General features: G+C 46.7%; 1 protein-coding gene across 1 annotated transcript; it reads left to right on the top strand.

Moving 5' to 3' along the window:
• The first annotated feature begins 5,794 nt into the window (after positions 1-5,794).
• Positions 5,795-16,392, top strand: LOC138815483 (phosphomevalonate kinase). Its single transcript, XM_070004903.1, has 5 exons — positions 5,795-6,105; positions 8,390-8,453; positions 10,640-10,792; positions 14,587-14,716; positions 15,990-16,392. Exons 1-5 carry the CDS (start codon positions 5,990-5,992, stop codon positions 16,124-16,126), a joined length of 600 nt encoding a protein of 199 aa, XP_069861004.1. The 5' UTR covers positions 5,795-5,989; the 3' UTR covers positions 16,127-16,392.
• Positions 16,393-17,202: the final 810 nt, after the last annotated feature.

Raw genomic sequence — 17,202 nt, 5'->3', positions numbered from 1 at the left:
CAAAGCCAGCCCGGGCAGGAGAGACCGTGAGACTCCTATCTCTAATAAAACCACCAGAAAACCAGAAGTGGCGCTGTAGCTCAAGTGGTAGAGCGCTTGCCTTGAGCTGAAGAGCTGAGGGACAGTGCCCAGGCCCAGAATTCAAGCCCCACGGCCGACCAAAAAAAAAAAAAAAAGAAAAGAAAATCAGCTGCCTACTGCCTATGGGCTTAATCGGGTACCATCAATTCCCGCTTGTTGGGAATGTGGGGATATGGTTTGGAGGCCCTATTGGAAGAAGCTTTGTGGGGAAGGACTAGTGTAGAAATAATGACAGGCCACTATGGTCATCTACTGGGACCATTAACTTGTCAAAGCATTTTGTATTTTTTTTTGGGGGGGGAGGGGTCTATCATGAGTCTTAAACTTGGGACCCTGAGTGCTGTCCCTGAGCTCTTTTGCTCAAGGCTAGTACCACTTTAAGCTACAATGCCACTTTCTGTTTTCTGGTGATTAATTGGAGAGGGTGCTGGTGGTTCATGCCTGTAATCCTAGCTACTCAGGAAGCTGAAATCTGAGGACCAACCTTCAAAGCCAGGCAGGGCAAGATCGTCCCTAAAACTCTTATCACCAATTATGTACCAGAAAACCAGAAGTGGCACAGAGGCTCAAAGTGGTAGAGTGCTAGCCTTGAGAAAAAGAGCTCAGGGATTGTACCCAGGCTCCGAGTTCAAGCCCCGCGATTAAAAAAAGAAGGAAAATAAGAGTCTCATGGACTTTCCTGCCCAGGCTTTGAACTGTAATCCTTAGATCTTAATCTCCTATGTAGCGAGGATTACAGGCATGAGCCACCAGCACCAGGCTGTACTTTTATATCTGAGAAATAGACTTTGAAGGATCTGATACTATTTAACTGAGAGAGAAAGATCAGATGACTTGCCTAAGGTCGCATCGCAGCTAGATGGTGGGAAAAGATTAGTTCTAAGAGGATTTTGAAACTTGGGGTCCTGTGGTCCTGTCTTCCCTTCCCTCCCCAGATCTGATCTTCCATTTGTTACACTTCCTCCTGCCCTCTGTTGAGGATTGAACCCAGGCCCTTGAGTGTGTTAGACAAGTGTTCAGAGCTATATCCCCAGGCTCCATTTCTGTTCTTTTTGGTTAATTTGTGTTGCCGGGTCTGTGCATTCTATTTGTTATCTTAACTACAGCTACCTGGCCCAGGAAGAATTTCCTTTTTGGCTACCAAGTGCTCCCTCACTGGTCCTGGCTTGTAGGTAGGTGGGAACCAGCTTGGGAAGAGCATCTCATGATAATCAGCCCCACTTCTTGTTCAGAAATTGAAACCCAAGGCTCATAGAGGAAAGCGACTTGTCCAAGATCCCAAAGCTTGCTCAGGACAGAGTAGAGCCTAGAACTTAGGGCTGCTGACCCTGGCTAAGAATCCTGTCTGAATTATTATTATTATTACTATTATTATTATTAATTGATGGTAGTAGAGTTTGAACTCAGGGCCTTGTTTTTGTTGTTATTGTTGGTGGTGGTACTGGTTGTGAAGCTTGAACTCAGGGCCTGGGCACTGTTCCTGAACTTCTTTTGGTCAAGGTTAGTATTCTACCACTTTGAGTCATAGCACCACTTCCATTTTTCTGGTGGTTAATTGGAGATAAGAGTCTCACAGACTTTTCTGCCTGGGCTGGCTTTGAACTGAAATCCTTAGGTCTCAGCCTTCTGAGTAGCTAGGATTACAGGCATGAACCATTGGTGTCCAGCTCTGGGCTTTTCATTTTTTAGGCAAGGGTTCTACCACTAAAGCCACATCTTTGCCTAAGCACATACCCCCCTCCCACACCTCCTCCAATTCCTCCTTCCTATCCTTCTACTTTCCTCTTCCCTATCCTTGGCTCTTGGATGTTGGGATTTAGGCTCTGAGCTCAGGGTTCTCACTTGTTCAAGGTCTCTGGGATATGACCTCGCCCATAGCTTTGTGAGTAAAGATGTGTGGTGGTGGCCACAGGAGGGCAGCAGCAGGAGAGACAGGAGAGCGCATCTGTGGAGGACTGGGACGGAAGGGCAGGAGTGGCTTTAAGGAGCCCAGGACCCTGAGTAACTGGGTATGAAGTTGTGTGGCCTGAGCCTTGGATACCTTGGATACCAGAGGAAAAGTCTAATGTCCCTTTAGACAGTCTCCCATTTATATATGCCTCCTAATCATCAATCACTTAGGAGCATTCTTCCTATGCTTGGTGCTGGGCTGGTGCAGTTTGATATGCTTTCCTGAAATTGGTCAAAGTACTGAATACAGTGTTGGGGGAGAAATTTCGGGCAGGAGCTAGCCCTGCCTGCAAAGCAGGCCCCAGAAACTTAGCCTCCCCTTCTTCTCTTTCCCTACCACAGTGTTTCTTTCTATCAATTTCATCCCTCATCTTCCAGGGGCAATGGTCATCAAGCAGACCAACTCACAATTCACACCCACAGCCTGTGTTTGCTGGCAATCAGCTGTGGGAGAAAAAAACTGGAATAGGAAGCATGGAGTGAAAGCAGGGGCAGTTGATGGTGCTTGAGGGCTGGAATATATAGCATCTTGTTCCATCAAGGGACAGGCTGGCCTTGGAAGGGGGCTCACCTTGGCACCCCCTGCGAGTTGGCATGGACAAAGCCAGTCTTCCCCCTTTTCTAGGCTCTGCAGAGCAGGATAGAATAGTCCAGCAGGCTTAGACTGTCTTTGAGTGTGTGAATACTTCAAGCAACATTCATTCAAATAGGCCTGGTTTGACATCTAAGCTGTCCTTGTAGTCTATGAGGCAAACCTCTTTTTCAGTGTTCTGCCCTTTTAGTGAAGAATGGCTTTTGGTGTCATGGTATTCCTGAGTATGGGAGATGCCTCACTGTTGTAGTGGCCTCCTTGAGCATCATCCTCCTGAAACCCCATGGGGACAGTGGTATCAGACATCCCTAACTTTTAGTCTCAGGTTCCAAGGACTCCGTCTGGTAGTGCTGGGCCTCTCCTCCTTCCTGCCTCAACCTCACCAGCATTTAGCCATCCATCAACCAGTACCTCACACTTGTGCTCCCAGAGCTTTCCACAGCTTGTAGAGACTTTCCCCCTACCAACTCATCTGACATTCCCTTCGGCTCTCCATGCAGGGCAAATACTATTGAACAGAGTGCATTATGTGGGCTAGTGGAGGACTTAGGAAGGAAGTGCTGCGTTGGGGAGAATTTGAGCAAGTGACTGGAAGAGCTGTGTGGATGAGTGTGTGAGGTGGCAGTGAGGACAAAGCCCAGGGTGTGGCCCAGGAGTTGACATCTAGAAGAGGAGGAAAAGGACTTTGAACATTGTTGAATGGACTGGCCATGAAATAAAGATGGTGAAGATAATGACAGGTACTGAATGCAAAAGGAGCATAAGAGCTAGTGGCTGAATCTTAGTAAATGAGAACGAGCCATTGAGATTGGGGTGGGGTGGTTGTTAGGACTGAGGAATGGAGAGTGTTGCTCAGCTAGGTGCCAGGAGCCTCGGATGACTTGGTTTTTCCAAGAGCTATGGAGGGAAAGTCTGGGAATAGAAGTGGTGAGGGAGGCCACAGGCCCAAAGTCTAGGCTGAGCCATGAATGCTGAGGGAAAAGGAAAGCTACTCGAGAGGACTGTGGGGGCAGTGAAGGCGGCAACGGCATGGAACTACTAGACATGGATACAGATATGAGGAGGTTCATGCCACACCAGGTGGAAGGTGAGCTGGGGGATTGGGTCAGGTGAGGGAGAAGACACTAGAATGATGTTCTGACTCCTTCAGTGAGCATAAAGTTTAGAATTAATTCTGTAGTCTCTAGTGGCCCAGCCGAACTTTAGTTATAAAGAGAAAATCTGTGTTGGACTGTAAACTGTAAAATCACATAGTGATAAAAATAGTAATAATACTTGGATAATATTTTAGAACTTAACATTTTATTGTACTATATTGTATATTTGCGACTATATTTTTTGCCATGCTGGGGATCAAATCCAGGGCCTCAAGTGTGTTAAGGATGTGTTCTACTACTGAGTTACACAAGAGGCTATAGCTGCTTACTTAAAAAAAAATTTTTTTTTTGGTAGTACTGGGGATTGAACTGAGGGCCAGGAGCTTGCAGGTCTATCGCTTGAGCCATACTTCCAGCCCCTTTTTATCTTGGTTATTTTCCAGGTAGAGTCTCCCTTACCTGCAAAGTCTAGCCCAGTTGGACTGGACTGAAATCCTCCTATTTGTTGTTTCTCTTTGTCACTGGGAGTGTTAGGCTCAAAATAATGCACCCAGCCATTGTGCTTACGCTATAGCTGGGATAACAGGCCCAAAGCATAGCACCCAGACATTGGTTGAGATGGAGTCTTAAGAACTTCTTTGTGCCAAGACCAGAGGGTGACATCTTCTTGCAACTAGTTAGATTATAGGCTTGAGCCACAGCACACAGTTCTACTTCAGGGTTTGTGTGTGTGTGTGTGTGTGTGTGTGTGTGTGTGTGCTAGTAGTACTGGGGCTTGAACTCAGGGCATGGGCATTGTCCCTTAGTTTTTTGCTCAAGTTCTACTTCTGGCTTTTGCTGGTTACCTGGAGATAAAGAGTCACAAATTTGTCTACCCTGCATGGCTTCCAACCTTGATTTTCAAATCTCAGCCTGAGAAGCTAGGATTATAGGAGAGAGCCAGGGGTGCATGGCTATGCTCTGCTAGCTGAATATATTGATGAGTGCAGTTTTCTGAAAACATTAAAAAAATAAAAAGAAAACATGCAAACTCTCAGGAAGTGTTTATTTTTCTCATTTAATTACTCTTCTGTGCTTCATTACGATACTCAGGAAATTGATGGTTTCTCCCAAATGTTTTCTCCTCACTCCACTTTTTGTCTTTACATGATTTTACATCCCACAAAATGGAAGCAGTAGCGTGGCTGTGGTGGCTCATCCTTATAATCCTAGTTACTCAGCAGGGTGAGATCTAAAGATCAAAGTTCAAAGGTTGTGTGTGTGTGTGTGTGTGTGTGTGTGTGTGTGTGTGTGCCAGTGTGCACATATATACACACAAGAGTAGGCAGTGCAGGCTGTTTTGACATTTAGAAAAAATAATGCAGGACAGAAAGTCATAGTTAACTTGGAGTTGACTCCAACTAGACTTGGGTGTCAGACCATCTCTAATTTTGCCTCTTAATTCCTGGCTGGGAGCTGGACTCCGGAGTAAAATTAGGTAATCTTGATCAAAAAGGGCTTGCAGAAAACAAAAACAAAAACAAAGTCCGTTTTCAACTAAGCTGCTTAGTTAACTTCCTGGATTTTTACAACTGCAAAACAGAGCGTAAAAGGACTCTCCAGTTAGAGAGAGAACCCGTTTAGCAACAAAATAGCAAGGCTTCTAATAAGCCCTTTAGTATGACGTCACGAACTCAACCCTTTCGAATCGCGGACTAGTTACTTCCCTAGAAAGACCCATTCTTCACTGTGGGGGCAAATACAGATTTTCTTTTACAACACGCATTATAAATAACAAATACAAGCACACATGAAAACGTTTAACATCCTGGCACTTATTCATCCCTCCCACCAATGTTTGTGGGACGGGGCGGAAGGGAATAGGGAGTGCATTCGAGGAAATTTTAAGACATTATCCCGCCCCCCACCCCGGCCCAGGAAAGTAGTTGCGTCCATTGCGTCTCCCGGGTGTCAGTCAAGAAGGCGGGGCTGTGACGCAACGCTCTGGGCGGGGCTGGACTGTCCTAAGTGAGTGCGGGAGGGGGGGGAGCTTCTTTAGTGAAGAAGGCTGCTCTGGAAGCAAACCTCTTTCGTTCTACGTTCCTCTCCCCTCTTTTCTCCGTCCTTGTGTAGACGTGGGGAAACACGTCTAGCGTCTCGGCAGGCTGTCAGTCCTCCCCGCAACTACGGAGAAGAGCGGCGGAACCCCTCCCTCGGGCTGGCGCTCCTGGCCGCGTCCACTCCGCGCCGGGTGGCGTGATGTACGGCGGCCAAAGTGTCAACTTTGGGGATGGTGAAGCGTGGCGACCCCATGGCCCCGCTTGGAGGCGCCCCACGGCTGATCCTGCTGTTCAGCGGGAAGAGGAAATCCGGGAAGGACTTCGTGACCGAGGCACTTCGGAGCAGGTGTTTGCGGGGCGGGAAAGCAGAAAGGGAGCTTTTCGTGCCACTGAACACCGTGGTGTGTTCGGTGTGTTTGAACCGGGGGTCACCGGCAGCGGGACCGGAGGACACATGTTTACACATGTTCTCCTCAAACAAACAAACAATTAAAAAGCCCAGCCCTGAAGCTGTACCTCCGTCTCTAGAAGTGTTAGTAACCATGACGACTAAGCCACTTTCCAGGTGCCATTCTCATTTTTAAGGTTTTAAGGAAACAGGTGTGGATAAGAGATTTCCTTGAATTAACATTCCCAGTAGGTCTGGTTATAAAGACAGGATCTGTACCCAGCACACCAGATAAAAGAAGTGGTTTGTGGACTTTTTATTATATGCTGGGCACTGTCTGTCTACATGGTGCCATTTCGTCCTAATGACCTCTTTATTAATATTCTTAGCATTTGTTTTTCACGAATTAGTCCAGGAATTAAGGCAAGCGTAGGCAACATAGTGAGATCTTGTCTCTTACAGGAAGCATGGCTCAAGTGGTAGAGCACCACTTGCTCAACAAGCAAGTGTGAGGCCTTGAGTTCAAACTCCTGTACCCCTTCCCCCTCTCTTTTTCTGGAGGTATGTCTTAATGCTAGAGCTACAAAGCAGGTACAAAGCCCTGATTTAAAACTCTAATACTACCACCAAAAAGAACAACAACAAAAAAGCTAAACCAAGTTTGCCAGTATTCAAACTCAATTTTGGCTACAGGAACTGGATTGTTTCTGTACTCACTACCTCCCCATATAACAATCCCTCTCTCTCTCAATGTTTTGCCTAGAAGCAAGATCTGGGCAGCATTGCTGCCAGGGCCTGGGCTGGGACAGGAGAGAAGTAGGGAGAGAATGGAGTGAGGTCACTCTTCAAGTCAGTGTAGTGGGCACCAGGACGCTGATTTTTGGGTGCCACAGGGGTTCCAAGGCGTTTGGAAGAACCTCAGGGAGAGGTCACTTCCAAGTATTTTACCATGTTTTTGAAGTATTTTACCTTGGGGGCTGGGAAGGTGGCTCAGTGGTAGAGCACTTGCCTTGCATGCAGGAGGCCCTGGGTTCGATTCCTCAGCACCATATAAGCAAAAAGAAAAAAGCCGGAAATGATGCTGTGGCTCAAGTGGTAGAGCGCTAGCCTTGAGCTGAAGAGCTGAGGGACAGCGCCCAGGCCCAGAGTTCAGGCCCCACGACCGGACCCCCCCCCCCAAAAAAAAGTATTTTACCTTGTTTCATAAGTTGATTAGCCCCAAACTGAGATCAGATAGTCATCAGAAGCACAGACTCTGGAATTAGACTGCTGGCATTCATGTCTCAGATCCTGCTGTGGACTCTGGGACACATTTTTTTTTTTTCATTTTTGGTCGGTTGTGGGGCCTGAACTCCGGGCCTGGGTCCCTCAGCTCTTCAGCTCAAGGCTAGAGCTCTACCACTTGAGCCACAGCGCCACTTCTGGCTTTTTCTGCATATATGGTGCTGAGAAATCAACCCAGGACCCCATGTATGCAAGGCAAGCACTCTACCACTGAGCCACTTTCCCAGCCCCGTCTGGGACACATTTCTAATCCTCTCTGCCTTAATTTTGTTTGTTGGGTGGGGATAATAATAGGATGTATAGAAGGATTCAGTGAGATAATGCATGTAAGTGGCTAGTAAAGGTTCAGGAATAAAATGTTGGCTACTGGTTTCATGTCTTAAAATGTTGCTTTGGATGAATCCATTCTCCTCACTTAACCTCAGTTTTCTCATCCAAAACACTTTATCACTGTGTTGATGTTTAAAGGTATTTGTGAGCTTCTTAAGTCCAAGGCAGGAATCAAGTATTTTATTCCCACTTATATCTCTCTGGATCTAAATGTAACACCCATTAAATAACTGGTGAAGTACATTGAATAACTGAAGGAATGAATTATTTACTTAGGTTGTGGTGATTTGGTCAGTTGGGACCAAGATATCCCTAACTGAGAGAATAACTTCAGAGTCCCAGCTATAATAGAATCCAACCAGAATGTTGTCAGGCACATAGACACATAGACACATCCTTACCAGTTTTATGTTCTACTTGTTAGTTTCAGAATTCTTAGGTTCCTTTGAATTTCACAATAATCCCTATAAACTTCATTCTCACTAGGAAAGAAAACAAGGAAAGTTGAGATGTACCAGAGTTATGTAGATACCAGTAGTAGAAATGAGGATACTGTACTTCTCTTCTGGAGGCTGGAAACCCCTAGAAGTTCAAGGTTAGCTGGATTCATCATCTCTTTGTCCCCTAGGCTTGGAAATGATGTCTGTGCTATCCTCCGGCTCTCTGGGCCATTGAAGGAGCAGTTTGCTCAGGTAGGTGGTGGCTCATGAAATCTGGGGGTTGGGAATAGGAAACTTCTGGGCTTTGGAGCTGTGGCTGATGTTTGAATCATTAGCATGGTCTCCATGGCTACTGCTGGAAGAGAAGAGGCCAACTCTTAGTTTCCTGTGAGTAGATTTTTTTTTGGGGGGGGGACATTGTCAGCTTAAACTTCTTTCCTAGTAACCTCCCCAGAGCATATTCAAGAAGGGGATACAGGAAAATCTGTAGACATTTTAAGGTGGCAGTTTTGAAGCCACGTGAATAGTAAGTAACTGCACATGTTCCCTTATTCAAACTATATGACACCTCACATCACCACACTCCCTACCCGTCTGATCTGATGCAACCTCTGGAATTTTCTCCTGAGACATTTAGTTGCTTGAGTTGTCAAGATATATAGATAATGCTGGGTGTTAGTGGCTCATGGTTGTAATCCTAGCTACTCAGGTGGCTAAGATCTAAGAATTGTGATTTAAAGCCAACTTGAGCAGACAAATGTAAGAGACTTATCACCAGTTAACTAGCAAAAACTTAGAAGTGGAGGTGGCTCAAGTGGTAGTGAACCAGTGGGAACAAGAAGTTGAGAGAGTGTGAGGCCTTGAGTTCAAGCTCTAATACTGGTACTGGCAGCACAAGATTTACCACTGGCGCTAATGGTCCTTGCCCTTTTTTGCTTTTGTTAATTTTCAAGTAGAGCTTGTTTTTTTTTTTTTGCTGGGTGGGACTTGATCCTCCTGTTTATGACTCCAGCATAGCTGGAGGCACACACTATAGCACCTAGCTAGCTCCTTGTTGTCAGATAAGATCTAGCTTTTTCTCAGGTTGGTCTTGAACTGTGATCTTCCAAATCTCTGCCTCCTGAATTGTTGGGATTGCAGGCATGAGCCACCGTACCTCACCTGGAAGTTAGTGTTTTTTGGAGAAAGGATTATATGTTTAGATTATATATTTATTTATGTTTTTGAGAGAGAGTCCCACTCTAGCTCAGACTGGTCTCAGAATGGAGACTCTCCTGCCTATACTTCCTGATTGCTGGGTTTATGTGCTTTTACTACCACACCATTGGTGCTGGGTTTTGAACACAGTACCTTCTTGCTTTCTAGGCAGGGCCTGTACTGCTGAGTTACCCCTCCCATCTCTAGTGTTTGCAGTTTTAAGACTGGTAGAGGAGTTCTTGGCAGGTCAGCTATCATTCACCCCAAAACACAGATCTGAACGGAAATGTTATTGCACAGGGTTTTTGTTGTTGTTTTTGTTGGTCATGGAGCTTGAACTCAGTGCCTGAGTGCTCTCCCTGAGCTTTTTAAAACTCTACCACTTTGAGCCACAGTTCCACTTCTGCTTTTCTGGTGGTTAATTAGAGGTTAGAGTCTCATGGACTTTCCTGCCTGGGCTGGCTTTGAACTGCAATCCTCAGATCTCAGCTCAGCTTTGTACTGGTTCTTAAAGTCAAGTGGAAAATGGAACTGACAGGCAGGCCATGATGCTCCTGCAAGGATACCAGTTCACAAGTAACATGTAGCTGCTGACCACATCCTGAATAGGGACCAGAAAAGTGAGAGCCCACGGGAAGAATGGTTTTTCTGCTATGAGGTAATAGGAGAGCCAGAACCTTCCTAAGGCCCTCTGGAGGGATTTCCTGGGTGAAGGGGGATGCCAAGTCTAGAAGCAATTCCCCAGGAGCAGGTAGGCCCTCCTTCTGGAGGGATCCTCTGGCTGGGCATGTGAGCCCCAGACATGCCAAGAGTCAGATGGAGTGATGCTGTTCCAGCGAAGTCCTGGGGACTTGCTCCAGTCTACCTGGGATTTGGGATGGGGACAAACGATGCCATAGGGTAGTGGGAGGGCAGGGAACACAGCTTTTTTTTCTCTTCTTCATATTTCTTTCGTTGAAGCCTAAGCCTGTACCTGGGGGATACAAACTAATTTCAGGATTAGTTTAAGCCAGAAATAATTGGGAAGGTAAGAACTGCAGAAGAACAAAAAAAATCTCATTTCATATTTCAAATGATTTCTAGAATTATCCCAAGACCTTTCTTCCATTTCCTAGTAGGATTTTTCCCTTGCTGGAATGCTCTTGTATGGTGTTGGCCTCAGCCAGGGGAGGCTACCGGGCAGGGCTGGCTCTTCCTGTTTTAGGAAAGATGGCACCATAGATGGACTGTGCTTTGGGCAGGACCATGGTTTGGACTTCCAGAAACTCTTGGATGCCAGCACCTACAAGGAGGCCTATCGGAAGGACATGATCCGCTGGGGGGAGGAGAAGCGCCAAGCTGACCCCGGCTTCTTCTGCAGGAAGGTTGTGGAGGGCGTGTCCCAGTCCATTTGGGTAAGAGGGCTCCATGACAGCACAAGGCAAGCCTTTCTCCCCAACCCTCTGTTCGTTGTGCACCTCTCTGTCTTCACTGTCACCATCCTGTCCCAATGCATCAGAATCCTGCCTTGGCACATGCTGTAGTCTATGTGCTTAGCTCTCATATTTGCCCTCAATGATCTATTTTGGTGGCTCCCCAATATTCTCATGAATAAAATCAATGTCATTTTGGTGGTACATGGTTTGAACTCAGGGCTGCTTGCTTACAAGGCCACTGTTCTACCACTTGAGCTATACTCCATTCTTAAAACCAAAGTCTTTATCAAGAATTCTGGGCCTTGTACAATCTTGCCTCTGCTTTTGTGTGTGTGTGCACGTGCGCGCATGTGCATATATGTATCTCTCTGCATGTGTGTGTGTGTGTGTGTGTGTGTGTGTGTGTGTGTGTGTGTGTGTGTGTGTGTGTCCTAGGATTTGAAAACTCAGGGCCTGGCTGTTGTCCCTTAGCTTAATCACTCAAGGCTTGTGCTCTATCACCTGGGCCACACCTTCACTTCCAGCTTTTTGCTGGTTAATTGGAGGTAAGTGTCACAGACTTTCTTGCATGGTCTGGCTTCAAATTACGATCTTAAGATCCCAGCCTCTTTTTTTAATTTTTGGGTCCAGTCATGGGGGCCTGAACTCTGGGTCTGGGCGCTGTCCCTCAGCTCTTCAGCTCAAGGCTTAGCACTCTACCACTTGAGTCACAGCGCCACTTCCGGCTTTTTTCTTTTTGCTTATGTGGTGCTGAGGAATTGAACCCAGGGCCTCATGCATGCAAGGCAAGAGCTCTACCACTGAGCCACCTTCCCAGCCCCCCCAGCCTCTTGATTAGCTAGGGTTATAGGCATGAGCCAGCAGTGCTCAGCTAGCCTCACTTTTCTCCTTGAACTTCTGTCACCCTGCTTTTCTCTCTTTGCATGTTCTTCCTCCTTCCTGCACTGCCCTTCTTGCCTTCTTTACTTGGTTAGCTCCAGCAGTTTGAATATCACTTTGCTGAGGAAGTCTTCCCTGGAACCCAAGTCTTTATTTTTTGTTTCCATTTCCTAGGTTCATTTTGATAAATGTTATTTTATATGATCAGAGGCACCTAGGCATTGCGACTTTGTATTCTTCTCCTATGGAACTCAAACTTGTAAAAAATTTTTGTTATTCATGAGGTTTGAACTTGAGGCCTGGACTCTATCTCTGAGCTTCTTTTTGCTCAAGGCTAGCACTCTACCACTTGAGTTAAAGCACCAACAACTTCTGGCTTGCTCACTCCTTCCTTCCTTCCTTCCTTCCTTCCTTCCTTCCTTCCTTCCTTCCTTCCTTCCTTCCTTCCTCTCTCTTTCTCTCTCTCTCTCTCTCTTTCTTTCTCTCTTTCTCTCTTTCTCTCTTTCTCTTTCTCTCTCTCTCTTTCTCTCTCTCTCTCTCTTTCTCTCTTTCTTTCTTTCTCTCTTTCTTTCTTTCTTTCTCTCTTTCTTTCTCTTTCTTTCTTTCTTTCTTTCTTTCTTTCTTTCTTTCTTTCTTTCTTTCTTTCTTTCTTTCTTTCTTTCTTTCTTTCTTTCTTTCTTTCTTTCTTTCTTTCTTTCTTTCTTTCTTTCTTTCTTTCTTTCTTTCTTTCTTTCTTTGCCATGGGCTTGAACTCAGCCTGGGTACTTTCTCTGAGTTTTTCTGCTCAACACTAACAACACTCCACCACTTTTTTTTAAAATCAGGCTTGAACTCTGGGTTGGGTGCTGTCCCTAAGCTCTTTAGCTCAAGACAAACTTTCTGCCACTTGAGCCAGAGCACCACTTCCAGTTTTCTGGTGGTTAATTGGATATAAGAGTCTCACGGACTCCTTTGCTCTCAGCGTCCTAATTAGTTAGGAGTATAAGTGTGAGCCACCAGAGCCAGGCTACACTCTACCACATTTTTTTTTTCTTTTGGCCAGGCCTGGGGATTGAACTTAGGGCCTCGGTGCTGTCCCTGGGCTTTTTTTGCTCAAGGCCAGCACTCTACCACTTGAGCCACAGTGCCACTTCTGGTTTTTTCTGTATATGTGGTACCGAGGAATGGAACCCAGGGCTTCATGCATACTAGGCAAGCACTCTACCACTGAGCCACATTCCCAACCTATACCCTGCCACTTTGAGCCACAGTGCCATTTCTAGTTTTCTGGTGGTTAATTGGAGCTAAGAATCTCGTGGACTTTCTTACCTCGGCTGGCCCTGAACTGTTATCCCCAGAATCTCAGCCTCCTGAGTAGCTAGGATTACAGATGTGAGCCACTGGCACCTGGCCAGAACTCAAGTCTTAATGAATGCTCATAGCAGGTGTACCCTGGCACCCCTCGCTTTTCCTTCCTCATTCATAACCATAGTAGATTGTGGATATCTACATATACCAGACATTGCCCCCAGGTTCTGGGGATGCACTGGTGCAAAAATGCATTGAAGTCTTTACCTTAGAGCTTACTTCTCTCCTGCTGGGGGCAGAAGAGAGTAGAATATAGAATATATCAGGTAGAGATAAAGACTACATAATGAACAAAGCAGGCCAAGGATATGAAGCAGGCTGGGGTGGGGTTGCTGTTATATTAAAGGTATCAGAAAGTGCCTTATTGATAGGATGACAGATTATGGCATGAACAAAATTAGGGAGTGAGCCAAATGGATATTTGTGGAGGTAGTACTCCAGAGAGAGGGAGCAGGGAGGAAAGGCCTTAAAGGGAACTATATTTGGTGTGTTTAAAGAAAAGCCAGGGGGCCAGAGTGGTGACCCAGAGGATGTTAAGGTTAGATCCTTCAGGGCCTGGGAAGGGTCTAGATTTTACTTCCATGTATGATGGGGAGTCGCTGAGGAGAGGAGTGTTCTGAGCAGAGGAAAGACATGACTCAAGATTTGAAAGGTGGCCAGCTATATAGTCAGTGGGAGAGCACAGGTTAGCTCTTGGGTTCTATGTTGAACACCAGAAAAAGGGTTTCCTAGTTGCTGACAGAGAAGGAGCAGGAACAGAAGCAGAGGCCTAGTTGAGAACAAAAAGAAAACAAAACAAAACTGGTGTTGCTCAGAGCTTTGTAGAAGAGAGAAGAAGTGGCATGCATGCGTGCGTGTGTGCACTTAAGTATGTGTGTCTGTGTCTGTGTGTGTCTGTGTCTGTGTATGTGTGTGTCTGTGTCTGTGTATGTGTGTGTCTGTGTCTGTCTTGGGATTTGAACTCAGGGTTTCATGCTTTCTAGGTGGATACTCTGCTACTGAGCCATACAGCCAGCCATGCACATGCCTTGAGCCAATAGGAATTGAGTTGTTGATGTTTGGCTGTGGGGTGTGAGGAAGACAGCCGGTGCCAAGGATCTAGTTCTGAGCAGCTGGACAAGCAGCACTGTCATTTTATTTGGGGGGGGCGGAGGAGGGGAGGAGGAGGAGATTAGAGTTGAGTATCCCTGGTTAATGAGGATGCTGTTGTTCCATGTGACTCCTCTGCATCATGAGCTCCAAGAGGGCAGGACAATTATGTTTTATTCACCATTCTATCCTCAGCAATGACATTGCCCAGTAGGTGGTTGTTGTATCCCTTGCTTGGTGCTGTCATTGGGCAAATGAGCAATCTGACAAATGGGCAGCTTTCAGTGGTATTTGCTGAGTGAGTGACCAAGTCAGGGAACCTGGGCCCCTTCTCTTTCCTAGCAGCTCATGTGTTCAAGCTGATGGGGTTGGAGCTGTACTGCTCTTCTGTCTTCTATAGTTCCCTTGCTTCTAGCACTCTGTTCTTTTGGTCACCTGTCTATGTCCCTCCCCTGCAGCTGGTGAGTGACACACGGAGAGTGTCTGACATCCGGTGGTTTCAGGAGGCCTACGGGGCTGTGGCACAGACAGTTCGTGTGGTGGCTTCAGAGCAGAGCCGACAGCAGCGGGGCTGGGTGTTCACACCAGGTACGTCTTTCATAGCATTTGTCTCCAAGGCTTGGCTTGGGGTCAGCAACCCCAACTTGTGCTGTAGGTTTTCTTCTCACTCCCGAAAGGCCTGAGACACAAGAGGGGGTTGGAGCCAGGCACTGGTGACTCATGCCTGTAATCCTATCCCCTGAGAAGGCTGAGATTTGAGCATCACCGTTCAAAGCCAACCCAGGCAGAAAAGTCTATGAAGTTTTTATCTTCTACTAACCACCAAAAAAGCCAGAAACTGAGTTGTAGCTCAAGTTGTACAATACTAGTCTTGAGGCAAAAAAAAGCTCAGGGGCAGTGCCCAGGCCCTGAGTTCAAGCCCTAGTACTGGAAAACACATAAAAAAGTGGCTTGGCAGAGGGTGTTTGAGAGGGTCAGGGTCTCCCTGCCATGTTGCCAGGGCTATCTTCTCCAGGCTACTATGTTTCTCTTGGGATTTGGTGGGACCCACTCCATGAGCCTTCCCCTTTACTATCTAATCTGGTAGGGATTGGTAGTGATTGGAGAACAAGTTGCCAAAACATTGTTTCTACTTGATTAACAGACCCTGGGATCTCTGGTGCCAGCCCAGGATCTGCTCTTGTGGGAGTTCTGAGGCCCAGCTCAGGCTTCTGTCCTACACCAGGTCACTGTGCCTCAGAGAAGCTCAGATCCCAGGGGTACCACTACTCACAGCTTAGCTCCTGAGCAGTCACTCTAGCCAGCCGATGGTCAGCATTTTATATACAGCATCTCACTTCACCATTATACCAAACCACCCCATGGCTGTTGCCACTGTTCTGTAGCTGTGGCAGATGAGGACTCTGAAGTCTCTTTCCCAGGGCCACACAAAGTAAGAGGAAGAGCCTGACTCTCACCCCCTGCTTCTAACCTTGAGTACATGGTCTTCCAGGAGGATTGAATCCAGTAGATTTAAGGGTAGAAAAGGACTCAGCTAGCCTGATCTAACATGATGTGTGATGCCTTTTTGGTATGGGTGTGGTTCTAGATGACCAGTCTACCCTGTGTAGGCAGGAGCAGGGGTGGGGGGTGGGGGGAGGTGAGGGGATGGGGGTAGTAATGTCAGGGGGGACCAGCTGTGGGCTGCTACACCTGCATCACAGTGGCACAGCATTTCAGCTGGTGGAAGTGCCTTCCAGGTGTGCAAGTTTGGCTCTTGGGTAGCAGAAGAGAGATGGTTAAAAGCAGACCCACTCCTGGGCAGCCAGCCTCCATACCTGGTGTTTGTCTGGAGCCTAACTCCATCATGCTTCCTCTACAGGGGTGGATGATGCTGAATCTGAATGTGGCCTGGATAACTTTGGGGACTTTGACTGGGTCATCGAGAACCATGGAGATGAACAGCACCTGGAGGAGCAGTTGAGGAACCTGCTGGAATTTGTTCGTTCCAGACTTTAGCTGTCAGGCTTTAGAGAGGTTGCTAGATTGGGGGCACCCAATTCTGACTGAAGTGGAGGAGCAGACAGATGGCCTGGCTCTGTATTTCTGAGGGGGCTGGTGGATGCCCGCCAGTCAGGAATCTTTGGGAGACCTCATCTTCTCCATGGAGAGATGCTGTGCTTGAAGCAGGAACATTACCATCTCCACGGGTGCTTGTAGTCCCTTGCTCTAGATAAGAGCTTGAAGCCTTCTAGCATGGATACTAATAAACCTTGGAGTATACACTCAGGGCTGGAGACCTCTTATTTCCCCGATGCTGGCTGGCCTGTATGGTCTCAAAAGGACCCGGGGTGTTGTGGTGGCTATAGGTCCTCGCTCCACCTGTACACCAGGTACAATGCCATGGTTGGTAGGCCTGGGATTGAGGTCTGAGGATCTTGCCTTTTGGGATGGCCTCAGGAAAAGCTCTGTTCCATAGAAAATGCCATTCCTAAGTGTCTCTTGTATTTATGTCATCTTTTACAATTTCCAAATGTCTATAGATTCTTCAGAGACATCCTGGGAAATGAGTGAAGAGAGTATTTTATGTGCGTTTAGGAGGTCCCAAGAACACAGAGAAGTGACTGACTTGCCCAGGGCTAGAGGGTTAATAGGTAAGGGCGCTCAGAGTGAAATACAGGCTGCCTGACATCTGACGGGGCCTCTTCTGCCACATTCCTACAGCTAAAGCACAGTGTCCCATAGTTTCTTGCCAACCCCAAGCCAAGCTAAGCACCTCAACAACCTGATCTTGGTTTCTTTTCTTTTCTTTTTTTTTTTTTTTTCAGGCAGCATCAAGAAAGCTTTATAGAGATAGTATGTGAAATCTTGACTTTTTAAAAGAAAATTAAATTCTTTTTCTTATTGATGATACTGGGATTTGAACTCAGGGTCAAGCAGTTGCTCTGCCACCTGAGTGATTGAGCCATGCCTTCTTTCCACTCTGGGCACTATCCCTTAGTTTTTTTGCTCAAGGCTGACACACTTTCAACTTTCTCTATATTTGAATTTCTTTTCTTTTCCTTCCTTCCTTCCTCCCTTCCTTCCTCCCTCCC

Source organism: Dipodomys merriami, unplaced genomic scaffold (assembly GCF_024711535.1).
Source record: "Dipodomys merriami isolate MVZ:Mamm:240054 unplaced genomic scaffold, mDipMer1.0.p SCAF_644, whole genome shotgun sequence".
Taxonomy (NCBI): domain Eukaryota; kingdom Metazoa; phylum Chordata; class Mammalia; order Rodentia; family Heteromyidae; genus Dipodomys; species Dipodomys merriami.
The sequence above is the reverse complement of the archived record's forward strand: the minus strand, read 5'-3'. Positions and strand labels throughout refer to the sequence as shown.

Coding starts and splice junctions, on each gene's coding strand:
- LOC138815483 (XM_070004903.1), top strand. CDS start 5,990: ATGGTGAAGCGTGGCGACCCCATGGCCCCGCTTGGAGGCGCCCCACGG. Junction 6,106..8,389: donor ACCGAGGCACTTCGGAGCAG/GTGTTTGCGGGG, acceptor TTTGTCCCCTAG/GCTTGGAAATGATGTCTGTG. Junction 8,454..10,639: donor TGAAGGAGCAGTTTGCTCAG/GTAGGTGGTGGC, acceptor TGCTTTGGGCAG/GACCATGGTTTGGACTTCCA.